The following is a 26,698-nucleotide window of genomic DNA, read 5'->3' as shown; positions in this document are numbered from 1 at the left end:
TTTCTTCTATTCCCTTTTCTTCCCATGTACTTAATGATCTGTTGAGCTGCTCGCAGAAAAATACTTTTCACTGTACCTCGGTACATGTGACAATAAACAAATCCAATCCAATTCAATTCAGATTGTCTTGTATCTTCCATTTTTGGTCCAACATAGAGGCAGCCTACGGTGCAGTGGTTAGCACTGGGACAGCGGCATTGGGGACCAGGTTTGAATCCAGGCCCTGGGTCACTGTCCATGTGGAGTTTGCATAATTTCCCCATATCTGCATGGGTTTCACCCCCACAACCCAAAGATGTGCAGGTTAGGTGGATTGGCCACACTAAATTGCCCCTTAATTGGAGAAAAAATAATTGGGTTTATTTTTACAACATTTTTTTTTGCTAAAATCCATATAAAATATATCAACTGCACTGCCTTCATCCACGCAACTTGGTCACTTTATCAAAAAAAATTCTATTAAATTTGTTCGGTATGACCTCCCTCTGTCAAAGCCATGCTGACTATCCCGAATCAACCCACGCCCAAGTGGAAATTCATTCTCTCCTTCAGAATTTACTCCAATAGTTTCCTTACCACCGACGTGAGACTCATCGTTCTGTAATTCCCTGGTTTATCTCTACCACCCTTCTTGAAAACCACATCCAGAAAAAAACACATGCACACCTGTCCCACGCCTTAATTTGATTACAAAAAAATGTTTTATCCACCCATGTGTACACATGAAACAGCTTATGTGGGCCACAACTCCACTGCAAGAACCAGAGGGACAGAGGGGGCAGAAAATAGCAAATAAACCGTACAACCAAGGACACATGGAACTTAACTATCCAGCGTCCAGCTAAAATGTTGAACGGCACAAAGGATTAAAATAGGATAAAGATCACTGCATAAATTAGCTCAATGTATCAGGAATTCTATCTCATTAGAAAAGAGTGGTCCACCCATTGTCCACAGATCATTATAATTCAAGTAACCAACAGACAGGACGATGCTTTACCAGGAGTAATAGATACTTCACCAGATAGTGTCTGGTAATCCAGGGCTTCAAAATGCCACAAATAGCGTATAGAACAAAGAAAAGTACAGCACAGGAACAGGCCCTTCGGCCCTCCAAGCCCGTGCCGACCATGCTGCCCGTCTAAACTAAAATCTTCTACACTTTCTGGGTCCGTATCCCGCTATTCATGTATTTGTCAAGATGCCCCTTAAATAGAACAGTACAGCACAGAACAGGCCCTTCGGCCCTCAATGTTGTGCCGAGCAATGATCACCCTACTCAAACCCACGTATCCACCCTGTACCCGTAACCCAACAACCCCCCCCTTAACCTTACTTTTAGGACACTACGGGCAACTTAGCATGGCCAATCCACCTAACCCGCACATCTTTGGACTGTGGAGGAAACCGGAGCACCCGGAGGAAACCCACGCACACACGGGGAGGACGTGCAGACTCCGCACAGACAGTGACCCAGCCGGGAATCGAACCTGGGACCCTGGAGCTGTGAAGCATTTATGCTAACCACCATGCTACCGTGCTGCCCCGGTATGTCATTATCGTCACTATCGTCCCCTGCTTGCACCAGCTCCTCTGGCAGCGGGTTCCAGGCACCCACTACCCTCTGTAAAAAAAAAAAACTTGCCTCATACATCTCCTCTAAAACAAGCCCCTCGCACCTTAAATCTATGCCCCCTAGTAATTGACCCCTCTACCCTGGGACTCCACTCTGTCTATGCCCCTCAAATTTTATAGGCCTCTATCAGGTCACCCCTCAACCTCAGTCGTTTCTCCTCTATGGCTGTGTTGAGCGGATGCATCCAACATTCACCCAATTGCTGTGAATTTTCCCTGTGAAGCCCCAGAATGCCAAATATGGCAGGCAAATTAGTCCTCGACAACCTCATTTTAAAACTTATTCCCCCATATGAGATTGGTATGCACGAAGGATTTTGTCACTCATTAATGCATTTCAGCTCAATAATTTATTTATCAACGCAGGTGAGGATAGCTCAGGCCATCTTCAGTGATCCCTCTCACTCTTTACATCAATTTGAAGTCTCCTGGCGGGCCAGTGCTTTAGAACGCTTGTTAGGAAAATCTGTCCAAGAGGACATTTGTTCCCAGTGCCATAAGCTTACTGAAAAACAATGTAAATTTAACTATGTTTTATTGTAGTAAGTGCTTTAATGGCAGAATGCAATGCGTTAACCTACGAATGTAGACATACGCGAAATAATTACTGTTTTAACTAACGACTCTATGATTTTGTTATATTGGAAGTGAAGCCAAAGACAAATTTTCACTTTTATACGGACAGCACAATTCTATTATATTAATTAGGAGAAGGAGGCCAACAGGAAACCATCCTCCCCAGTCCAAAGATACACAGGTTAGGTGGGGTTACAGGGATCGGGCAGGAGAGTGATCCCAGATAGGCTGTTCTTTTGGAGGGTTGGTGCAGACTCAAATGGCCTCCTACTGCCCTGTAAGGATTCTACATGATCTGATCACCAAGTTTAGAAAAAAGCAGATCTAAAAAGTTCACAACAGATAAATGCATTTTTTTTAAAACACATCAATTTGCTCCAGAAAACAACATATACTGGATTCATTACACAGCACTTTTAAATGAATGCCCGATGACCCAAAGTGCTTTACAGCCAATAGCATGTAATCACTGTTGCACCCAGCAAACACCCAAAATAACAGATAAGATAGTCATCCTTAAAACAACACCTCCCTCAATACTGCACCAAAGCCTCAGCCTGGGTTGTGTGTTCAAGACTCCGAAATTGAACTCCAAGCCACAGAGGTTACTACTTAGCCATGTCCATCAAAGGTTTCTGAGTAATTGTATTTCCATCTTGCTGAAAGGCTAGCTCTACCAGTCATACAAAACACAAGTCCCGAATTCAATTCCTAGTCTGTGCTCTGCTCAGATCTTGACAAAAGCAGCTACCATAACTTGTTGAGTGTCCCTGGGAGGGCAAAAGGAGAGGGAATCAATAATGGTTCCCCCTTCTGGTCAAAATCCAGTAACCCTTCCTGGGTGTGCACATTAAGTGGGCTCAGCTGTGATGGTCGCTCCAGTTAAATAGCCCAAGGTCTCAGGATCTGTGCTCACATATAAAGAACAGCCAAGTCAGCAAGTAACTACAAGGCAGGTAATGCAGTCAACCTTCACTGACCGTCAGTGGTTTCACAAGGTTTATTGGGGGGGGGGGGGGGGGGGAAAGAGGAGGGGAGAGGGAAAGAGAAAAAGAATAGGGCTGGTATTATAACACGGGGAATTACCTAAAATAAAAATAAAAAAATCACTCTTCAGGGCAGGTTTCAAATCACTATTCTCAAAATAATTGGCAATATCACCAATTCCAGTAGGCCAGCTGACTATAAAATGTTGATGCTAAAATACTGCACAAAAAAAAAACCTAATGCAAACAGCAGAACTCAAAAGGACTTCTGGGATTTAGGTTGACAAAGCAGGTAGTGAGAAAACTCTCTTGCGATGAGGTACGCAACCTCAGGGAAAAGCTGCAATATAAACAACCCAAAGTCCAACATTTCATGATTTTGTGCGTGCAATTTAACCAATTCCATGAACAGTTTGTTCCAGAATTCCAGTCAATTGACTGAGGAAATCCAAGTCCATGCCTCACCGCTTCAAGAAAATAGCTAAGTGTGAAGTAACTCCTTGCAACATAATAACATAATACACCACACACCCACATTCTCAAAACTGGGCACAAGCTTTGCAGGAATTCCCTCCCAGGCAACAAAACTCTTGCCTTTCAAATGAGTCCATCTCTGCAAGAATGCATCTGTGGTGGGGTGGGGGCAGCAAATAAAATTTCTGCAGAACAAGTTCTTCACGAAGATACCAGAATACCATCAGCTACTTTATAAGATGCAAGAGGTTGTCAGCATACTGGAGTAACCAAAATTATGAGCAAATCTAGGTAAGCTACGTTCACACTACGCAGACTCAAAAAAAAACCCCACCATAATCCTGTGCATTTCCCCACATCGCAAAGCAAGAAATGAAGCTACACAACCAAGCTTACGCCCTTATCTGCTGTTCTCACAACCCTCTCTGGGAGGATAAGCAGGACTGCCACTGCAGTAAACAGTTTATCATAATCAGCATACCATTTTAATTAGGAAGGTCTAATGAACAGTTTAATTATACAAAGGGCTGGAGCATTCCTCACTAGATGGCAACTCATTAACCACTTCAATGACGTTGAAAATTACAGCTTCCATGCACACAAATAGATTCATTTGTACCAAATGGTTAACATTTTTTGAGGAAGCCATTTTACTTTGTAGGAGATGGGGAAAATGACATAAAAAAAAGGAGCAGTTACCATCAAAGTTCTAAACACAATTTATAACCACTTATTGCCTGCCTGATTCATTCGATAAGGGGATGAAATTAATAGCTTTGTGTATCCTCAGAACTCAGGAATGATCCTGTTGGTAAACTGCAGTTCAGCTTAAATGAAATGAAGTTAGCAACCAAACAAATGTGTTTTAAATCAGAGGTGGGGGGGGGGGGGGGGGGGTGGAAGAGGAGATAAAGAAGATAAACCGGGCACCGGTAGAGTGCTCTTTCGGAGGGCCAGCGCAAACTGGATGGGCTGAATGATTTCCTTTTGTACTGTAGGGATTCTATTATAGTGAATGCACCGATTTTACCAACAGGAGACATGTTGATTGGGAACTCGAGTAACTAGACAAAGGAATTTTTAAAAATGTATTCTCTGTTCAGTGAGTGTAGGCATCACTGGCTGGATCAGAATTTATTCCCATCCCTAAATGCCCTTGAACTGGCTTGTTAAACCATTTCAGAGGGCATTTAAGTTTTAACCAGAGAGCTGTAGGTCTGGAGTCACATGTAGGCCAACCGGCAAGTGTTTTTTCTTTCTTTTAATAAATTAGTACCAATTATTTATTTATTTTTTACAATTAAGGGACAATTTAGCGTGGCCAATTCACCTACCCTGCACATCTTTGGGTTGTGGGGGTGAGACCCATGAAGCACAGGGAACATGCCGACACGGATGTTACCCAGGGCCGGGATTGAACCCGGGTCCTAGGCAGCTGTGATAACAACTGTGTTGCCTCCAGACCAGGCAAGGATGACAGATTTCCTTCCCTAAAAGGACACAGCTACTGCGAAATAATATCAACATTATAGATGTGTGGGCATAACAGTTTCAGGTCACTGATCCGGTTTTAAAAAACTAAACAATTAAACCCAAGCTAACCTGTGACACTCCTGGCTAGAATTTGGTGCAATAAAATGAAATGCAAAACAAAAAATCACAAGCCTATTTCATATATGTGTTTACAGCAGCTTCCTGAGAAGCACAAATCACAAGGAATCCTGAAAAGGACAACCAGGAATACAACTGGCTAGTTGTATGACTAGTGACAGCCAACTAATGTAGCAGGAAACCCACAACCACACCCTGCCACAGGAGAGAAAAAACAACCAAACATTATCAATCACAGCCCAGCATTGTACACTTGCTTCCTGCCTTCAAGTGCGGAAGACCAACTGTACTTCAAATTTTAAAAAGTTTGGACCAACTTCAGTTCCTGCATCCTGCTGTACAATGAGTTGAAGGGGCAGAGAAGGAAAAAGATCAGACTGCATAAGACGTTGAAAATAACTAAAATTGGTAGCAAGACCATCTCCATTCTCTGTAATAGTAGGTTCTTGGGTATCAAAATGTACAGCATCAGATTGAAATCTTGACAAACATCACAAATGAAACAAACAGCTCCACCGTTCAAAAGCCATCATGCTCTCTACCATCCAAAACCTGAAATTAGTTAAATTGTAAGAAAAGAGAATACATGCATTGATGCAGTGCCTTTGTGACCACAGGACATCCCAAAGCACTTTCCAGACATTGGGAATACTTTTTGAAGTGTGGTCATCACTGTTTGCGACTGTCAATTTGCACACAGCAAACTCCCACAAGCAGCACCCTGATCACAGCCAGATAATCTATTCTTGTGATGCTGATTGAAGGTCAACTATTGGCCAGTGCCCTGGGGATAACTCCCCTTGCTCAAAATGGTGCCATGGGATCTAATACCAACTGATGCCTTTTCTGAAAGACAGCACCCTCTCACATTGCAACAGCCCCTCAGTATTAACTCGAGTGTCAGTCTCAATTGTGTGGTGAGCTCTTCAAAAGTGGAAATTAAATCCACAACCTTGTGACTGGAGTGGTACCAACAGAACAACACACAGATAAAATTGTTGGGAAAAAAAACAGCGTTTCCACTACCAATAACAATCCCTACCATTTATACCATTTGGGCAGCACAGTGGTTAGCATAGTTGCTTCACAGTTCTATTCACAGCTTGGGTCACCGTCTGTGTGGAGTCTGCATGGTCTCCCCGTGTTTGTGTGGGTGCTCAGATTTCCTCCCACAGTCCAAGGATGTGCAGGTTAGGTGGATTGGCCACGCTAAATTGCTCTTGCTCAAAAAGGTGGGGTTACTGGTAACGGGGATAAGTTCGAAGTGTGGGCTTAAGTGGGGTGCTCTTTCCAAGACCGGTGCAGACTCGATAGGCCGAATGCCTCCTTCTGCACTGTAAATTCTATGATTTATAACTAGCATGTGGAGCTAATGTGCTGTATTATTTCAAGAGTAGAGTGGTTACTTTTGAACAAGGCGGAAGCAAAGCACTTCTGAATAAACATTTTTTTTAAATAAATTTAAAACATGCCCAATTCCACCCCCCCCCCCCCCCCAAATTAAAGGGCAATTTAGCATGGCCAATCCACCTACCCTGCACACCTTTGCGTTGTGGGGATGAGACATGCAGACACGGGAGAATGTGCAAACGCCACACAGACAGTGACCCAGGCCAGGATCAAACACGGGTCCTCGGCACCGTGAGGCAGCAATGCTAACCACTGCACCACCGTGCCACCCTTCTTCTGAATAAACATGATTGTATGTGCAATGGTTCTAAATTTATTTGACCATAATTATTTTTTAAAATTCAAATACATTAAGTGTTTTTTTTTAAAGTGTCAAAGCTCTACATGTAAAAATGCATACGACAGCAGTCCTACTTGTCCTCAAAAAACAAATTTCAGACTGAACTGTCTTACTGGTTACCAAACTATGAACATCTATATGAAGGTCACCCAATCGAAAACAAAACGCTGCTCCCTACCACACTATGCGAGAACCACAGGCGTTGCCATAATCTTTTTAAATTCTTTCACAGGGCGTGGGTGTCACTGGCTGGGCCAGCATTTATTGCCCAACCCTGATAATAAACAATGTGGAAACGGAATACCCAGAGGCTTGCTCAACTAAGCCAGGGACTTCAACCAGGCCAACCTCAACAGAGTGTACTGGCAAAATTCTACCAACACATCTCTTGTCCCAGCAGGGGCCCCTAACATCCTTGACCATTGCTACACAACTATCAAGGGCACCCGCTCCATCCCCCGATCGCACTTCGGAAAAATCAGACCACAAGACGATGCTCCTTCTCCCTGCATACAAGCAGAAAGCTAAGCGGGAGGATCCGGTTAAAGCAATGGAAAAGCTCCTACGCGACTGCTTGGAGTCAGCGGACTGGTCCATATTCAAGAACTCCGTGGCGAACCTAGATGTGTATGCCACTACCATCACAGACTTCATAAGTGTATTGAGGACTGTGTGCCAAAGATAGCACGTACGTTCCTCAACTGGAAATCATGGTTTAACCGGGAGATCCACTCCCGACTGAAGTCCAGGTCGGAGGCGTTCAAAGGCAGGCGACCCCAACCTATACAGGAAATCTAGGTACGACTTCCGTAAAGCCATCAGGGAAGCCAAGAGAAAATACCAGACTAAGCTAGAGTCCCAGACTAACGACACAAACTCTCGGTTGTGGCAATGCTTAAACAATATAAATGGGCTACAAAGCATCCCTTCCTGATGAGTTCAATGCATTATGTGCTCGTTTTGAGCAGGAAGCCAACAAACCATTGTCAACTGCCTGAGCAGCCTCAGACACACCCATTCCTACCGTCAGTCTTTTCGGCCATAAACAAACCAGTCAGATCGGCCTTTTGAAAGTGAGCCCACGGAAAGCAACGGGTCCTGTTGGAGTCCCTGGGCGTACAATCATATTCTGTGTGGACCAACTAGAGAGTGTGTTCTCGCAGATATCTTTAACCTCTCCCTACTCCGTTCCAAGGTTCCCACCTCTCCCTACTCCGTTCCAAGGTTCCCACCTGCTTCAAGAACAACAGCATACCGTTGCCAAAGGAGGACCAGGCAACATGCCTCAACGACTACCGACTGGTCGCCCCGACATCGATCATTATGAAGTGCTTTGAGATGTTAGCCATGAGACACATCAACTCCATACTTCCAGATTGCCTTGATCCACTCCAATTCACTTACCGCCACAACCGGTTCACAGCAAGTGCCATCTCCCTGGCGCTACACTCATCCCTGGAGCCTCTAAAACAACAAAGGACACCCGCGTCAGACTCCTATTCATGGACTCCAGCTCCACCTTCAACACCATATTCCCAGTCAAATTCATAATCAAACTCCAAAACCTAGGACGCGGCTCCTCCCTCTGCATCCTCGACTTCCCGACCCATAGACCACAATCAGTAAGGATAAACAACGACACCTCCTCCATGATAGTCCCCAATACCAGAGACCCGCAAGGCTGTGTACTTAGCCCCCTACTATACTCCCTATGCACACTCCAACTCCTCTACAACATACATACAGTGCAGAAGGAGGCCATTAGGACCATCGAGTCTGCACTAACCCACTTAAGCCCTCATTTCCACCCTACCCCCGCAACCCAATAACCCCTCCCAAGGGCAATTTATCATGGCCAATCCACCTAACCTGCACGTCATACTGTGGGAGGAAACTAGAGCAACCCGGAGGAAACCCACGCAGACACGGGGAGAACGTGCAGACCCTCCACAGACAGTGACCGGCAGGGAATCGAACCTGGACCCTGGTGCTGAAGCCACAATGCTATCCACTTGTGCTACTGTGCCGCCCAGTTTGCTGATGACACAACCGCAGTGGGTCGGATCTCAAACAATGATGATTCAGAGTACAAGAGGGAGATAGAGAACTAAGTGGATGGTGCGATGAAAAATCTCTCACGCAAGGTCAACAAAAACAAAAAGGTGCTGGTCATCGACATCAGAAGCGAAATGCCATCTACACCCGTCTGTATCAATGGCGCTGCGGTGGAGATGATTGATAGCTTGAAATTCCTAGGTATAAACATCAACAATCTGTCCATGTCCACTCATGCCAGCACTACGACCAAGAATGCACAACAGCACCAATACTTCCTCAGGAAACCAAGGAAATTGGTATGTCCACAAAGGCTCTTTCCAATTTCTATAGATTTACCATAGAAAGCATCCTATCTGGCTGCATCACAGCCTGGTATGGCAACTGTTCAGCCCAAGACCGGAAGAAACTACAGAGAGTCGTGAACATAGCCCAGTCCATCACGCGAGCCTGTCTCCCATTCACTGACTCCATCTACACCTCCCACTGCCTTGGGAAAGCGGGCAGCATAATCAAAGTCCCCTCCACCTGGTTATTCTCTCTCAACGGACAGAAGATGCAAATGTTTGAGAACATACACCAATAGATTAAAAAAGTTTCTTCACCACTGCTACCAGACTCCTCAATGACCCTCAGATTCTGAACTGATATTCTACGCAGCTTCTCCACAGTTGCAGCATTATATACCATATGCTGCACCCGATGTCTAAGTTTATGTATTTTCTTTATGCATCATGGTCCATGTTTTCATGTATGGAACGATCTGCCTGGACTGTACACGGAACAATACTTTTCACTGTACCTTGGTACACTTGAACATGAATCTAAATCTAACTACCCTAGAGAAGGTGACAATGAGCAGTTATTTTGAACTGCTGCAGTTCATCTGGTATGGGTATTCCAGTGCTGTTAGGGGGAGACATTCCAATTTTGACCCAGTGGTTGACAGCGAGGGAATAACAATATAGTTCAGGTCAGAATGGTGTGTGGCTTGGAGGGGAACTTGCAGGTGGTGGTGCCTCCCATGCATCTGCGTCCTTTTGAGGTGGTAGAGATTGTGGTTTGGAAGGCGCCATCGAAAAGAATGATGAATTGCTGCAGCGCATCTTGTAGATGGTACACACGCTGACACTCTGCCCTCGATGGTGGGGAAGTGAAGTTGAAGTGGTGGATGGGGTGCCAATCAAGCAGCTTGCTTGGTCCCAGATGGTGTCAAGATGAGTGTTTCTTTTCATAGGCAGTTCTCATTCATTTGGGGCTCATGTTGCACTCACCTATGTACATCATCAGTGCAGGTTGCAAATGGAAGTATCACAATAACCCAGGTGGTGCAACAGTGAGGAGGATTATTCCCTTGACATCTCTTCAAAGTCTTTCTCTCACTGCCTTAATATTCTTCAGTTTTAGTGCAATAGGTGATGAATGCACTGGAAATTCTGAATGACCTTTTTGTTGCAGTTTTTTTTCCCCTCTATCCCTTTCACAGTAAACAGAATGATTAGTCCAATACACTTATTTAGTAGAGACAGGAAACGGTGTAATCCTGGGCTGCAATTGACAATACTGGTTTGTTATTAATTTCCTTTTGCAGGGGGATGGCAAGTTATTCCCAAACCAACGGCTGGATCAAACAGGTGATGTTGGCTGGGAGGAATACACACCCCAAATATATTATTGTATTCAGATGTTTGAAGAGTGATCAAGTCTGTTACAATTATATTTGCTGGAGTTAAGAATGAGGAGGCAACTCATAGAAACCTATAAAATTCAAACAGGATAGATGGTGGGAGGATCTTCCAGATGGCGGACAGTCCAGAACCAGAGGTCACAGCTGGAGGATACGGAGCTTACCATTAGGACTGAAGGGACACAAATCTCTTCACCAAATGGTGGTGAACCTGTGCATTCATCTACCGCAGGAAAGCCATTGAGGCCAAAATATTACACGTTTTCAAGGAGGAATTAGATCTAGCTCTGGGGCTAAAGGGATCAAGGGATAGGGAGGAAAAGCGGGAACAGGTTACAGAGTTGGATGATCAGCCATGATCATAATGAATGGCGGAACAGGTTTAAAGGGTCATATGGCAGAGTCTTATTGCTCCCATTTACGAAGTTTCTACGTCTCAAGTGACGGGGACTGTACTATCCAACAACCACGGTTGGACAACTTGTTTAGTCGAACATTCTGCAGACAAATCACTCTCGTTAGGCTCATTCAAAGATGGGTCACCTGGGCAAAGTAACAGAGGGCTGCTAGCATCCATGGAACTAACTCAGGCAGGGGAGAAACATTTAAAAACTCACTCAGTAATGCTTTACTAAAATACAAAGCAAGTTTGATATACGCCATGGTGGTTAAAATATCACGCACTATGTTATAGCCTGTATATCACACAAACATGCACCAGGCAGGCCAAATCTGGTCTTTTGTTGGTCCTTATTTTACTGCACTGAGAAAGAGAGATTGGGTACACAACTGATTCAGTCACACTGTGAAAGAGATCAAAAATAAAAATGATTTTCAACATTCATAGGCAGCTCTCTGCTGTCATAATTAGTACGAACAAAGAAATGCCTCCATTCCAGGAGCTACAACAGGGCATTAAGCCTCCACCAGTAGAGAGTGTGGCTATTATTTGGAAGTAAAATCGTTCACACAAATTTGAGATTACTATAATTTTCAAATAAATTATACAATTTTGATTGTGGTGTGTGTTTGTGCATAGAGTAAAAATCATTACAACTGCCAACTTGCACATTCAAGGCACAACAAAAAACGAAGAAGTAGGCCATTTGGCCCATCGAGTCTGCTCTGCCACTCAATGAGGTCACGGGTGATCTGAATAATCAACCCATCTATTGTGCTATGTTCTGCCACAGAGGCAGACCAAGCCAGGCAAGCAGTTTTGTCCTACACATTTCAGATAAGGGATTGCGAAAACTTGAACCCAAGTATGACAAAACAATTTTACTGATGACTTGCCCTTTTACGATAAAACTTAACAGACTTTAATATAACAACTGGCTCAAGAACCTATTCACACACACTTCCCCCACCCCTCTCTCCCACCACAGTCAAGCTTCAAATAATTTCCTGGAGGTGCAGAATGAGAAGGCACTGGAATATTCCTGAAAAACCAGTTCATACAGGTTTTGGTTTTCCAATTCAACAATTTTGCACATGCTCTTGTGAGGAAAAGGTTCCAGCAGGTAATTTTTGTGCTCTTATTCCACTAATCATGGTGGACAATTATAAACATCTCATCACTGCACAGGTCTTCACCCCTGACCTCTGAAGTTCAGTAATATCCAGGGTCCTCATTACTTTCCACCTGGATGGCATGACAATCAATAGTGCTCCGGGCAGTCAAGTGGCTCAAAACTACAAAATGGATTTCAAATGGACCTTGAAATGTCAACAATTCAATATCATTCAAGACCTTGAAAAAGCTTTTGCAGCTGCCAAAAAACAAACTGCCCCTCCCCATGTCACAGCACTGGAAAAGGAGTTCCTTTCTGCACTGTAAATTCCTGCTACACATTGAAGGTGACTGTCGCTTCACATATCCGGACCTTGTTCCAAGCTCCGAACTTCAATTACAAGAAAATACTGCATTATGTTCACAAACATGTTGCCAAGGCTTGAAAACGGCAGCTAGGAGAAGTGATTGGATAGGTTTCCCTTAGAACAGAGGGGGCTAAGCTGTAATATAATAGAGGTAAACAAAATTATGAGGAACCTAGACACGGCAAGACTTGTTTCGCATGGGGTGGGTGGGGGAGACATAAGCCTTACCAGGGGGCATAAATTTAAGGCGATTGGTAGAAGGTTTAGCAGTTACATGAGGAAAGATCCTATTCACCCAGTGGGTGTTGATTGTTTGGAATTAACTGCCTATGTTGGTGGCCGAAGCTGAAGGGCTCAACTAATTTTTAAAAAAGGTACCTGGATCTGCACGAAGTCCTGTAACCTGCAAGACTACAGACCAGATGCATGAAAATGGGATGAAAAATGAGCGATTCGTTCTTTTCTCTTAGCACAGTGGTTAGCACCGCTGCCTCACGCACTGAGGTCCCGGGTTCAATCCCGTGTGGAGTTTACACATTCTCCCCATGTCTGCATGGGTCTCACCCCCACAATACTAAAAGATGTGCAGGGCCGGTGGTCTGGTCACGCTGAATTGCCCCTTAATTGGAGAAAATGAGAATTGGGTCGTTGTGGCCGGCGCAGACACAATGGGCTGAATGGTCACTTCCTGCACCGTAATTTTTCTATTAGTCTATGTTCCAGTATTCATCTAATTTGTTTTGCAGGAGGCCGCTTACTAAACTTGCAACCACCGAATACAAAAAAAATCTGGAAATTCTCAGCCGGTCTGGCAACATTTTTTTGAAAGAAAAAAAGGTTGTTTCATCAGAACTGGGAAGAGTTAGAAACACTTTTTAGGAAGACAAAATGGGAGCGGTGTAGTGGTTAGCACTGCTGCCTCATGGCACCGAGAACTCGGCTTCGAACCCAGGGTCACCACCATGTGGCGTTTGCACATTCTTCCCGTGTCTGCGTGGATCTCACCTCCACAACCCAAAGATGTGCAGTTTAGGTGAATTGGCTACACTAAATTGCCCCTCAATTGGAATTTTCTTTTTTTTTAAAAAGGCAAAATGGGAGGGGAGGGAAGGGAATGTGATGCGAGGAGTGGACGGGAGTGTTGCTATCACATTTCTAACCTCCTGGTTCTCATCAAAGGTCAGAACCTGAAACGTTAACTGCCTCTCTCTGCACAGATGCTGCCAGACCTGCTGAGTATTTCCAGTATTGTTGTTTTGGTTTCAGATTTCTAACACCCACAGAATTTTGCTTTTTAAAAAGTATACACTGGGTAAAACCTGTCGCAACAAGAATTTCCAGAGCAGAAATTCTCTTCAGGAAATAGTACTTTTGCAGCACTCCCTCAAGACTGAACGCAATTTTAAAGATGAGATTATGTGCTCATTGACTCTGGGGTGGGGTTGAACCCCCCCCCAACCCTCCCAAGAGGCAAGTAAGTCACATCGGATATTTGAACAGAAAAATAAGTTAGACAAAGCCTTTGGAAAAAAAGTAAAACAGATACAGAGTACCCAATTATTTTATTCCCCAATTAAGGGACAACTCAGTGCAACCAATTCACCTACCCTGAACACCTTTTTGGCACCATGAGCAGCAATGCTAACCGCTGGGCCCCATGCTGCCCCTAAACAGATGCATAGGATCACCACCACCTGCAAGTTCCCCTCCATGTCACACACCATACTGACTTGGAAATATATCACCCTGCAGACAGTCATTCAGTTGAAATCCTGGAATGTCTATCAGCAGCACAATAAGTGCACCTACAACATAGTGGAAGTTCTGAATGGATCGTAAGAGCTTTAGGGAATATGGTCAATGCTGGTCTTGTCCGAGAACCGCACAGCCCATTAATTTAATGTAAAAATCCAATTTCCATAGGAATGGCAGTTATCATCGATGCTAATACAATATCATTTAGAATCATAGAATCACTACATTGCAGGAGGCCATTCGGCCCATCAGGTCTGCACGGACCCTCTGAAAGATCACTCCACCCAATCCCCAGTCCTTTCCCCTACATTGCAGGAGGCTATTCGGCCATTGGGTCTGCCCTGACCCTCTGAAAGAGCACACTACCCAATCCCCAGTCCTTTCCCCATAACCCCACCTAATCTTACTGATAAGTTTGAGAATTTGAAAATGGAATTTAAAAAAAATAAAAAAGTGGAAGTAAAAAGCCAGCATCAGTAAAGAAACCCTGAGGCCATCTGAATATCATAAAATGGTTGCGTAGAGGAAATGTCACGGGACTAGAAATCCAGGCTAATTCTCTGGGGGCACAAGTGGGAGGAAGAGTTGGGAGAGGGTATGGAGGAGGGGTTCTGGTGTGAGGTGCTCTGGAGGGTGAACGCCTCCACATCGTGTGCGAGGTTGGGGCTGATACAGCTGAAGGTGGTGTATAGAGCGCACCTTACAGGGCGAGGATGAGCCGGCTCTTTGAGGGGTAGAACATTGCGGGATGGGCCCTGCAAACCACATTCATATGTTTTGGTTCTGTCCAAAGCTGGAGGATTACTGGAAGGAGGTTTTTAGGGTAATCTCTACGTGGTGCACGTGAAACTGGACCCGGGCTCTCGGGAGACCATATTCGGGGTGTCGGACCGGCCGGGATTGGAAACGGGCGTGGAGGCAGAGGTTGTAGCTTTCGCCTCATTGATCGCCCAAAAGCTGGCTCCTGTTAGGGTGGAGATCAACCTCTCCACCCTGTGCCCTGGAATTCTTGATGCTTGGAAAAGTCAAATTTGAACTGAGGTGCAGGATGAAAGGGTTCTACAATTCATGGGTGTTATCCACTATGCACTTTCGAGAATTGGATTACATCGAACATTTGGGGGGGGGGGAGAGAGGGGAGGGACTATGTGTTAATGGTGACTATGGGTGATTCCTGATTCCTTTTTTTTTTTCATTTCTTATGTAACATGCGAGCTTATGTCTGGGGTTTGGCGAGAGGATGAGATCGTTGTTATTGATATGGGAATTGACATTACAGGCCGATTCTCCTAGCCCCTCGCGGGCCGGAGAATCGCCGCAACTGCGCCACGACACCGGCGCACGATTCTCCAAGGTGCGGAGAATCGCCGCCATTTGCGCTGCCGCGTTTGGAGCGGCGGCAGCCGCGGAATCGGCGGGCTTGCCGTTCTCTGGCCCGGACCGATACAACAGAGTCCCACCAGAACCGTTCAACCTTAGTCGCTGCCGGCGGGAAATCTGCGCGATCGGGGCCCACCATCACCCCCCCCCCCCCCCCCCCGGCTACTTTCTGGTGCGGACCGGCCCTGACACTGACGCCATGTTGAGTTGATGCCGGCAGGCTAAAGAAGACCCCCGTGCATGCGCAGGTTGGCGTGGCGGGAAAGGAGGCTGGGGTGGCGTGAACCGCTCCAGAGCCGTGCTGGCCCCCACTCGGTTGTACCCTGGCCCGGTTCGCGCCACGATGGCGTACACGACGGCAAGAACATTTGGGCTCCATATTGGAGAATCGCCTCCTACATTCGTTACTGATTATTGTTGGGTGTACATTTGGGAGAAAATGTGAAAAAGGAGAATAAAAAATATTTTTAAAAATTCTCTGGGGGCACAAATTCAAATCCCACCACGGAAACATGTGGAATTTAAATTTAATTAATAAAATCTGAAATTGAAAACTAGTCTCTGCGATCGTGACCATGAAACCATCATTAATATATTGTACAAACCCATCTGGTTCACTAATGTCCTTTAGGAAAGGAAATCTGCCCCCCGGGAACATGGATGGTGGGTTTCGTGCATGGCGGCGGGCGGGGGTGAGGAGGACAGGCGATATGTTCCTGGAGGAGTGTTGAGAGCTTGAGGGCTTTAGAGGAGAAATTTGGGCTGGTAAGGGGAAATAACTTTAGGTACTTACAGGTGCGGGACTTTATACGCAGACAGGTCCCATCCTTCCCACGCCTCCCGCCAATAGGGATCCAGGACAGAATAGTCTCTAGGGGAGAAGGTAGAGTCTCGGATATTTACAAGGTGCTCATGAAGGGGGAAGAGTCCCAGACGGAGGAACTGAAACTCAAATGGGAGGAGGAACTCGGCAGGGAGATGGAGGATGGGGTATGGGCGGAAGCCCTGAGTAAGGTAAACTCAACCGCAACATGTGCCAGGCTCAGCCTGATTCAGTTTAAGGTCGTTCACCCCGGCCCACATGTCGGTGGCGCGGATGAGCAAATTCTTTGGGGTAGAGGACAAGAGCGCTAGATGCACGGGAGGACCAGCGAATCACATTCATGTGTTTTGGGCATGCCCTAAGCTTAGAGGGTACTGGGAGGGATTTGATGGTGTCATGTCCCGGGTACTGAAAACAAGGTTGGTGATGAGTCCAGAGGTGGCAATTTTCAGGGTTTCGGATGACCCGGGAGTCCAGGAGGAGGAAGAGGCCGATGTTCTGGCCTTTGCTTTCCCGATAGCCCAGCGACGAATACAGCTGGCATGGAGGGACTCAAAACCCCTGAAGACCGAACTATGGCTTTCGGAAATGTCGACTTTTCTGGGTATGGAAAAAATCAAGTTCGCCTTGAGGGGATCTGTACTGAGGTTCGCCCGAAGGTGGCAACCATTCATCGACTTCTTCGCGGGAGATGTAATCCGTAATAATGCCAAATAATACCTCAATAAAATTGTTTGTTAAAGAAAAAAAGGAAAGGAAATCTGCCATTCTTATCTGGTCTGTCTTATATGAGAATCCAGATTCACAGCGATGTGGGCAATTCTAAAATAGCCTCACAGCTCAGTTCAAGGGCACAGGGATAGGCAATAAATATTGGCCCCACCAGTGACACTCACATCCTATGAATTTTTAAAAAATTCCAACTGGTCCCCTATGGGCATTCACAGTCCTTACACAGTCTGATCTATACCCAACTGCAATCTCTCACCAACATGGATGACTCAAACTGCCACCAGAAATGACCTAGCAAGCCAGTGACCAGCGATGTATGAAATGCATCAATACAGTGGTGCGGCCCACCACCATCAGGAAAACAAGGGATGAGGAAAAGTGTGCCACACACACATAAGAGAATGAATTTAAAATACACTGAGACTTAGCTTGATCAAGCTTGGACAAGCAATAGCAGTAACTGCCAGAGGCAAGTGGACATCTTGTTGCCTGGAGTCTGAAAGCTAAATGTTTTTCCGATCAGAAAACACATTTCTTTGCAGCCTTCATACGTGGACGTTATTGTAGAGACCGGGGAAAAAAAATTGAACCTGTAGTGATTCATAGGTGGTCTTTTTAAAAAAAAATATATGGTTGCACATGTGCAATTAGATCCATCAGTAAGGAGAGGGTTTGCGAACAATAGGACAGAGCAGAAGAGGTGGCTCCACAGTACAGAAACATTGTGGTACAGAAGTGCAAATATGTAGTGACATTTTGTTGTATCTTCCCAAGAAGTCAATAATTCTACTGAGTATGTGCACACCCTTCTCTGGTTTACATGAGCCAACAATGAACTGCGATGTTAATATACAATTATCAAATCACATACGGTAGTAAATCCTCTCCCCAACTGACACCAACATATTTGATTTGTTTAAAAAGAAGAAAATGGATTAAGCGACCCAAGAGCAACTAGCAACTGTGGAGAATGCACCAGAGCAAAGAGTTATTATTTCAGCAGTCTCTTTGGCAGTGGTGGGATGATCGAAGGCAAGTGGAACAGCATCCAAGCTTGAATACACCTTAAAGATCCAGACAAGTAATTCCCACCGAATAATAACAATACTCGAGGTCAGAGCTAAATCAAAGTCAAACCTGCACCAGTCATATTGAAACCATGCTACTTAATCAGGTCACTCAACACTATAGAAGTGTTCCACTCGCCCACTCCCTGCCCAAAATAAAAATGAACTGCAACAGGGTTAGGATAGAAGAGCTATTGGCTGCTATGAATTCACTTTCAAATTAAAATGTGGAGAGTTTGAACAAAGCTTCTTTTCTGTTGCCAACAACGGGATACATAATCAAAAAGCGGAGTTTCTTAAGCCAAATTTTACAAATTACACCTAGGAGCAAACAAGAGCCAGCTTTATTTTCATAGATATATTTGTAATATAGTGTAGGTTAAAACATGAATAAAAATGATTCGAGACCCACACAAAATTAGAAGTACAAGGGCTCAGTGACCTCAGATTCGCCTCTTTTGGCAAAGCTTTTAAGTCTTGTGACACACGTTTGGAAAGCACTGCTTGCATATCTGACTGGTTACAATTCTCAGGTCGTCTATAGAGATCGGACTCCAGAATAGAACTGTTTTGTCGTGAATAACCAATAAAGTAACAACCGAATAAGAGAGGGGGAGATATCAATACCATGAAATCTTTGATATGCTTCCACTACAAGAAAAATAGGTAATGTTATATCCTCATTTGTGGCAATACACAGGCCACCAACATTGCACAGAACGTGATCCACATTTCTCCAAACAAATCTATTTTGAGCTGCACTAAGAAATTACAGGTGAGAGATAATGGGGGTGTTTTCACAAAGCCAGGAACAAAAATATCCCACTACAGTTTCAATTTCAAACTACTGTAAAAGCCAGCAGCTTTAAAACACTGAACATAAAACAGTTATACATTTATAATTAAGATTAGCTGACATTACATTTCTTTCTCAACCAAAGCATCACAGGGGAAAAAAGTGGATTAGCAATGTAAATGCGCAACATTTAAAACGATTTGTATATTTAAACAGCTGAATGTTGATAGCTTGAATGAACTATTAATGAGTTGGCATTGCAGTATATTCGTTGAATGCTATAGCACTACAGGTGATAGTTACCATAATATATAGAATTAACTAGTTAATATCAACTTGAGGCACATTGTTTCAACTAATTCTGAGCAAGACCCTGTCAGTGTGTAAGGTATTCAAATGTTTAGTGCATATCTATCATTTAGCAATGTTTCTTGTTTTACAACTCAAAATTCTCTGTGGGAGAGAAGTGGGGGTGGAATCTCCCCAGTTTGATTTTAGACAGATCACCGTTTCATTCAGCCCATGAATTAAGGATCATCTTCCGAAATTTTCAATCCAAATAAGGAGTGTTTCAACTAAGAAATCTTGGCTGCAATCCATATGCCCCTGCAATATGCAGCAGTCTTTTGGTTCCCCACTGAGAGTTATACAATAAATACAAACTGGAAGATTAATTAACTCCTGCAGTATAAAAAGGATTTTCAGTCAGCAGGTCAGCAGATTTACACTGAAGCATATTGCTATGGTGAAGACCCTCCAAATCAAAAATTCAGGAGTCAGTTCTCTCTTTTCCCCCTGACTTTTACAGGCTTTTTCTTGCATCTACCTAACCTGAAATTTTCAGAACACAGTACATCAGCAAGATAGATCCAAGAAAAAAAGCCAGGCTATGAAATTCAAAGTCTGTCCGGGGCCAGAACCGGAGTTAAGCCACCTGAAATCATGATGGTGAACGTCATACTTTACCCAGCATGGATCATCTTACCTGCAAGACATTGGCTTGCAGGTTTCAGGTGGCCAGTGGGTAGACTCCCAGCCCATGTTATCATCAAGGTGCCAAATCAAGATACGATTATTGGAATCTGGCTTAAATAATTGACTTGGATTCAATCTCCTATCATCAGGCAGGTCACCTTCAAGACAATTATATCCAAAACAGAGCCTGCTGTTGTTAGACACTACCTTCTTCCTTCCACAGAGGATATTGTAAACAGTTTAAAACAGTTAGAGCCTTCCCTACATAAACTACAGCTACCCAAGACCACCCAAGTTTCATGGTGGCATAGCATAAGCAATTAACTGCTTGAATCACAGAGCAGAAACAAAATCCTTGATTATGCGTGTACATACAAATATTTATTTTCTAGGTAACTATTTGAGGCTGCAAGTTTACTCAATTACATAGGAAGGTGGAAATCTACACAACATGCCAACATCTCAGACAGCATGGTGGCGTAGTGGATAGCACTGCTGCCTCATGGACCCAGGTTCAATCCTGGCCTGTGTGGAGTTTTCACATTCTCCCCGTGTCTGCATGGGTCTCACCCCCCACAACCCAAAAACATGTAGGGTAGGTGAATTGGTCACAATAAATTGCCCCTTAATTGGAAAAGCAATAATAATTGGGTACTTTAAAAAAAAACAAAAATTCAATAAAGACTTGCTGCATTCTTCACCACTTCTCAGTGTTTCCTGGAAGGTGTGCACCCAAATTTAAGTCAGCACCTGTTGGAATCTTTAGTTACTGAAGTGAATCAACAATTGGGACAACCCTTAATTATTTCTGATAAAAAACCTCCAGATTCTTCCCGTGGGCCATTTGGCAATTCATCACCATTTCAGTCAATTTGGTGGACAAAATTCTGGATCTCCTATCCACACACAAGGCCACTTACCACCTACTTCCCAAAAGGCATTTAAGGATGGGCAACGTCTGCTATCTTTGCCAGAGATTCCTAAAATCCACGAATGATTTTTTTTTAAAATTCAGCCATTGGAGCAAACATGAGGGTGCATGTATAATTCTGGCAAAAAGTAACTGGATATTTATCCAGAACAGCAGAGACAACTCTGCAATTGATTCAATTGGATTCGAACAGCACTCAAAATGAGTGAATCTAGGCTGATGCTGTAGGAAAGTAGGTCAGCCTGCTAATCATTGCTATCAGTGTGTGCGCACTGCACTTGGCATAGAGATATTAAAAAAAGAGTAGGCCATTTGACCCCTTCAACCTACTCCTCCATTCAATATCACAGCTGATCCTCTATTTCAACACCACACCAGTCGACACTTGGTGTCTATAAATCTATTCCCTTCTTAAATATATTCAGCAACTTGGCCTCCACAGCCTTCTGGGTAGAAAATTCCACAGGCTCACCACCCTCAGAATAAAGTTTCTCCTTGCCCCAGTCCTAAATGACCTACCAGTATCTTGAGACAGTTGTCCCTTGTTCTGAACCCCCCCCCCCCCCACTCCAGCAACAGCCAAAGGAAACAACATCCCTACACCCAGTCAGTCCAGCTCGTCAGAATGTTAGATGTTTCAATGAGTTATTATTTTACAGTACAGAGAAATTGCTGTGGTGGTCAAATATTAGCCGAGTGAATTGAACATACCTGCTTCTCAAACAATAATGCCACCCCTGCTCCCTAGTTGAAATTTTCAAATGATGGACTTGCCAAGATGCGGACAGGTTGGAATTTCAGATTGCAATTCTGTCCCCTATGAAATAACCTGAAGTTCAGCTTGTGTTCCCTCTATCCCTCAAATTGCTCCCAATGTATTCAGGGCGTGGAAACCCCTTTCTCCCATTTATCAGGATTAACCATATCTTCAAAAGTATTGATACAAGTTAATTCAAAGCATTGCACACAGCCTGTCTGCATCAAAATTAAGTCTACAATTGGTCGATGGAGGAACAGAATACCAGAAAATATTGCTAGAGAAATCCAAACAATTGTACTTTTATTCTGGATATTTAAATATACAAAGAACTATTCCAGTTTCTCAAGGACTGTCGGAAATAAAAGAAAAGACGAGCCATAGTTACTAAACCAATACAGGCAGCAATGTGAGCAAATGCTATTACAACACTCACTGACACTAGTCCTGAATCAGGGAAAGCAGAAATCTGTGCACCCGTAGCCAAAGAAAATGCAAATAGTTCTGTTCACGGGCCTTCATTCACTGATAGAACATAACAGTGCAGTACAGGCCCTTCAAAATTTTCTTGTAAGAAAACTACAAATTTTAGGCCATTTACATTTTGCACTGCCATCAATAACAGACTGGGCACTGGTGTCACAAGATAGCATAAACAAGGCAATGTGCTCCCGCTACAGCGGTGAGCTCTGCAAAAAGAGATAGTTTCCATGGGTACCTATAAATTCACCATCAACAGAGCTGGAATTACTGCTAGAAAATTGTTTTCTGACTGCCAACACTGGCCAATACTGACCTTCCAGTAACTAAAGGGAGGTACAGGTTTTAAAAAGTCATACAATACATTGTTCTTCCAGCAGTTATAAAAATGGACTTAAAATATATCAAAAGCAATTTCTTCACTTTCTGCCTTATCACCTGGCTGTAAGCTAGCCACTCTCCAGTACTGCATTGGCCCTTCAACTGCAAGCCTAACAAAGCCATTAGGCCATTCAATCATATAGGCAGCATATCCAAGCTCAATCTTGGCCTCAAATGACAACCATGAGGCTGGATTCTCCATCCAATCGCACCACATTTCTGTTTCACCCTGCCGGCGGGATGCTTCATTATGCCGGCTGGTCAATGGGGCTTCCCATTATGAGACAGCCCCACGCCGTCAGGAAATCTCCAGGCTGCCAGCAAAATGGAGCATCCCGCCAGCAGAGAATTCAGCCCCATGTCTCTAAATATTACCAAGGAGGGAAGGAAGCCAATTTCAGGTCCTCAGCAGATGGAGGAATAAAAGTAGGGCGTTGGGAAAACTCAGCAGTCTGGCAGCATCTGTGGAGAATGAAAGAGTTAACATTGGGCCCAAATCAATTCCTCTTTGAAACAGGCACTCTCCAACCTCCGTTTTTCCAGCACTTTCGGGTCTTACTTCAGATTTCCAACATCTACAGTATTTTGCTTTTACTTTGGTGGATGAATGACCCTGGTGGTTGCTCCAGTCTCTCAGTGGAGTACTCTGGGAGCAACTGGGTTCAGAATTAGACAGGATGTAAAACTCCTTGCAGAGATCTGACTTTTTCTTTTAAAAAGGGAGCTCAGTAGACCACCCAGGCAGGTTTCAAATCTGAGTCAGAATCAATTCTGCTGCCATCATTAAAAACAGTACGTATATTATAACTGGTGGGAAAGGTTAGACAGCAAATAGCTACAAGTTAACAAATAGCTCACTATCACCAAAATCAGAAATAACTGGAGGCGGTGCTGTTTTCCCAAAAAAATGTCAGACAATGGGAAAAAAGTCAATAATAATAATCTCTTTTTAAATATAAATTTAGAGTATCCAATTCATTTTTTCCAATTAAGGGGCAATTTAGCATGGCCAATCCACCTACCCTGCACATCTTTGGGTTGTGGGGGCAAAACCTACGCAAACACGGGGAGAATGTGCAGACTCCACACGGACAGTGACCAAGATCCAGGATCGAACCTGGCACCTTGCCGCCATGAGGCAGAGTGCTAACCAGTGCGCCACCGTGCTGCGCATAATAATAATAATAATAATAATGTTTATTGTCAAAAGTAGGCTTACATTAACGCTGCAATGAAGTTACTGTGAAAATCCCCTAGTCGCCACATTCCGGCACCTGTTCGGGTACACAGAGGGAGATTCAGAATGTCCAGATTACCTAATAGCAAATCTTTCAGGACTTGTGGGAGGAAACCGGAGCACCCAGACGAAACCCACGTAGACACGGGGAGAACGTGCACTCCGCACAGACAGTGACCCAAGCCAGGAATCGAACCCGGGACCCTGTGAAGCCATAGTGCTAACCACTATGCTATCACGTCTCGATTTTCAAGTTTTAGAAATTTCTTAAACTGCAATTTCAGTACTCAATTTCAGATATTGGTACGGTTCAATTTTGCAGGTATTCAATTACAGCTCCGGATTCACAGATTTGAACAATCAATTACTACTTGCAGATTGCAAGTTCAGTGCGATTGGTACAATATAAACTTGGCTCACTCGGCACGTGTTCGAGAATAACCAAATGTATCAGGCTTTATGCACTGGTGTTCATTCAAATTCACCACAAATCCAGTGATTCAGAATATTTTTACCGAGGCCTTTACTCAAGCCACAAAATCCTATTCACCATCACAGATTTCCCACTCTGAAATCACTATTAAGCAACTCCAAACACAATATTGTTCATAAGTTGCTCGCCTTATCCTTCTACACCCCCACCCCCCAACTCAATAATGCCACTAGTTATTCAGGTTTGGGGCAGCACGGTGGCACAGTGGGTTAACCCTGCTGCCGCAACGGCATCAAGGTCCCAGGTTCGATCCTGGCTCTTGGTCACTGTCCTGGTGGAGTTTGCACATTCTCCCAGTGTCTGTGCGGGTTTTGCCCCCACAACCCAAGATGTGCAGGGTAGGGGGATTGGTCATGCTAAATTGCCCCTTAATTGGAAAAATTAATTGGGTACTCTAAATTTATAAAAACATAAAGTTATTTCAGGTTTCTTGGTAGTGGGCTATTCACCCACAAAGATGGACTTTGCTTACAGGTTGCCAGACAGTGATTAAGAACTGTTCTATATCTTCTATAACTTGCCACCACTTCCGGTCAAGGTTCACACCTCAAGCAACCTCAGTGCCAGGGTGAGCCACTGTCTTCAGGTCAAGGAGTAATAAGAACATTGAGTGTATTGTTTGCTTGTCAATCATTGAGTTTACACACACAATAGCCGGATAATAAAGTGCAGGAAGTCCGACTGTCAATCCAAATATACGTAAATTAGAGGATCTCAATTTAATAACACAACTGGCTTCAGAGGAGTTAGGTTTTGCAGGGAAATAAAGTCAACAGAGCCTCATGACTTCTAACAACCCCTGCTTGATGCAGGCAAGTATATGCGGCAAACACAGCATGAGGCTAAGAAACAACCTACTAACATTCACCAATATAACCATCTTTATTAGTGTCACAAGTACGCTTACATTAACACTGTAATGAAGTTACTGTGAAAATCCCCTAGTCGTCACACTCCAGCGGTGTTCAGGTAGACAGAGGGAGAATTCAGAATGTCCAATTCACCTAACAAGCACGTCTTTCGGGACTTGTGGGAGGAAACCGGGGCACCCGGAGGAAACCCACGCAGACACAGAGCGAATGTGCAGATTCCACACAGACAGTGACTGTGCCGGGAATTCCAAGCCGGGAATCAACCTGGGACTCTGGCGCTGTGAAGCAGTGCTAACCACTGTGCTAACCGTGCCACCCAATATGAAATGTAGCCAAATGGGCATGGTTCTCAATAGATACAGTTAAACCATCAAGGTGATGCATTCAGGAAATGAGGAATGGATAATTGGGAGTGGGGGGGAAAGCAGAACGAATCAACTTCCATTTAAAAGTTTGTTGCATAATCAGTATGGAATTAGCAACGGCTCGGCCCTGTTCTGTGGGTTCATATTGGTGGGGTAAGGTAAAGCCAGTGCTATCACACTTTCCACAAATACACTCCCAAATCAACACAATAAATGCCCAAACAATGGTGAGATCAGCTTTAAGGGACAGGCATGGGGGTGTCTTCTGCCATTCAAAAGGGGCCCAGCACGACTCCACAGTCCTTATTACCCTTGCTAGCAAAATCTATCAATCTCAGATCTAATACTATAACTGACCTAGAATCTACTGCTCTTTTACAGTGTTCCACATTTCTAGCACCCTGCATATGAAGATGTCTTCCTAACTTCTTTCTCAAACAGCCTGACTCGGAGTTAAGATTATGCTCTCTTGTCGTACAAAATATGTTGACCTATCCTATCAATGCTTTCAAAACGTTTCAAATGAGAATCAACCCTTCACAATTAGTAGCACTCCTCAGCTCTTAACTCTCAAGGTTCCGGGTCCAAACCGCACTCCAGGGATTGAGCACATAAGAAAAAAGAAATCAAAACGGACTCTCCAATACAGCATTGGAAGGAGTGCTTGCACTGTCGGAAGTACTTTCTTTCGGATAAAATCTTAAAATTAGCTTGCACAGGTGGATTTAGAATAGCCTATGGCACTATTTTGAAAAGCAGGGGATTATCCCTGGCATTTCTTTCCTCTATCCACCTTAGAAAACAGATGATCTTGTCATTAGCATAGTGCAGTGACTATGCACAACCTATGCGTGTTTCCAACGTTACAGCGTGACCATTCTCCAAATTACTTCTTTGGTTGTATGTACTGACATATCCAGTGGGTCACTGAAAATGCTATATAGAATTTACAGTGCAGAAGGAGGCCATTCGGCCCCATTGAGTCTGCAACGGCTTCCC

At 44.2% G+C, this 26,698-nt stretch overlaps 1 protein-coding gene across 8 annotated transcripts in view; it reads right to left on the bottom strand.

Annotated features, from left to right (window-relative positions):
- LOC119962736 (tropomyosin alpha-4 chain-like) overlaps positions 1–26,698 on the bottom strand; it is a 156,679-nt gene that overhangs the window by 71,162 nt on the left and 58,819 nt on the right. Inside the window, exon 1 of one of the 8 annotated variants that reach the window (XM_038790742.1) lies at positions 4,006–4,035. The exons of the other annotated variants lie outside the window; for them this stretch is intronic. Coding sequence (XP_038646670.1) covers positions 4,006–4,020 — 15 coding nt within the window. The 5' untranslated portion in view covers positions 4,021–4,035. Of the gene's footprint in view, positions 1–4,005; positions 4,036–26,698 lie in introns of those variants that run through there. 8 annotated transcript variants of the gene reach the window in all.

The sequence above is a fragment of the Scyliorhinus canicula genome, chromosome 3 (assembly GCF_902713615.1).
Source record: "Scyliorhinus canicula chromosome 3, sScyCan1.1, whole genome shotgun sequence".
Classification (NCBI taxonomy): Eukaryota; Metazoa; Chordata; class Chondrichthyes; order Carcharhiniformes; family Scyliorhinidae; genus Scyliorhinus; species Scyliorhinus canicula.
This window is presented reverse-complemented; position numbering and strand designations above follow the sequence as displayed.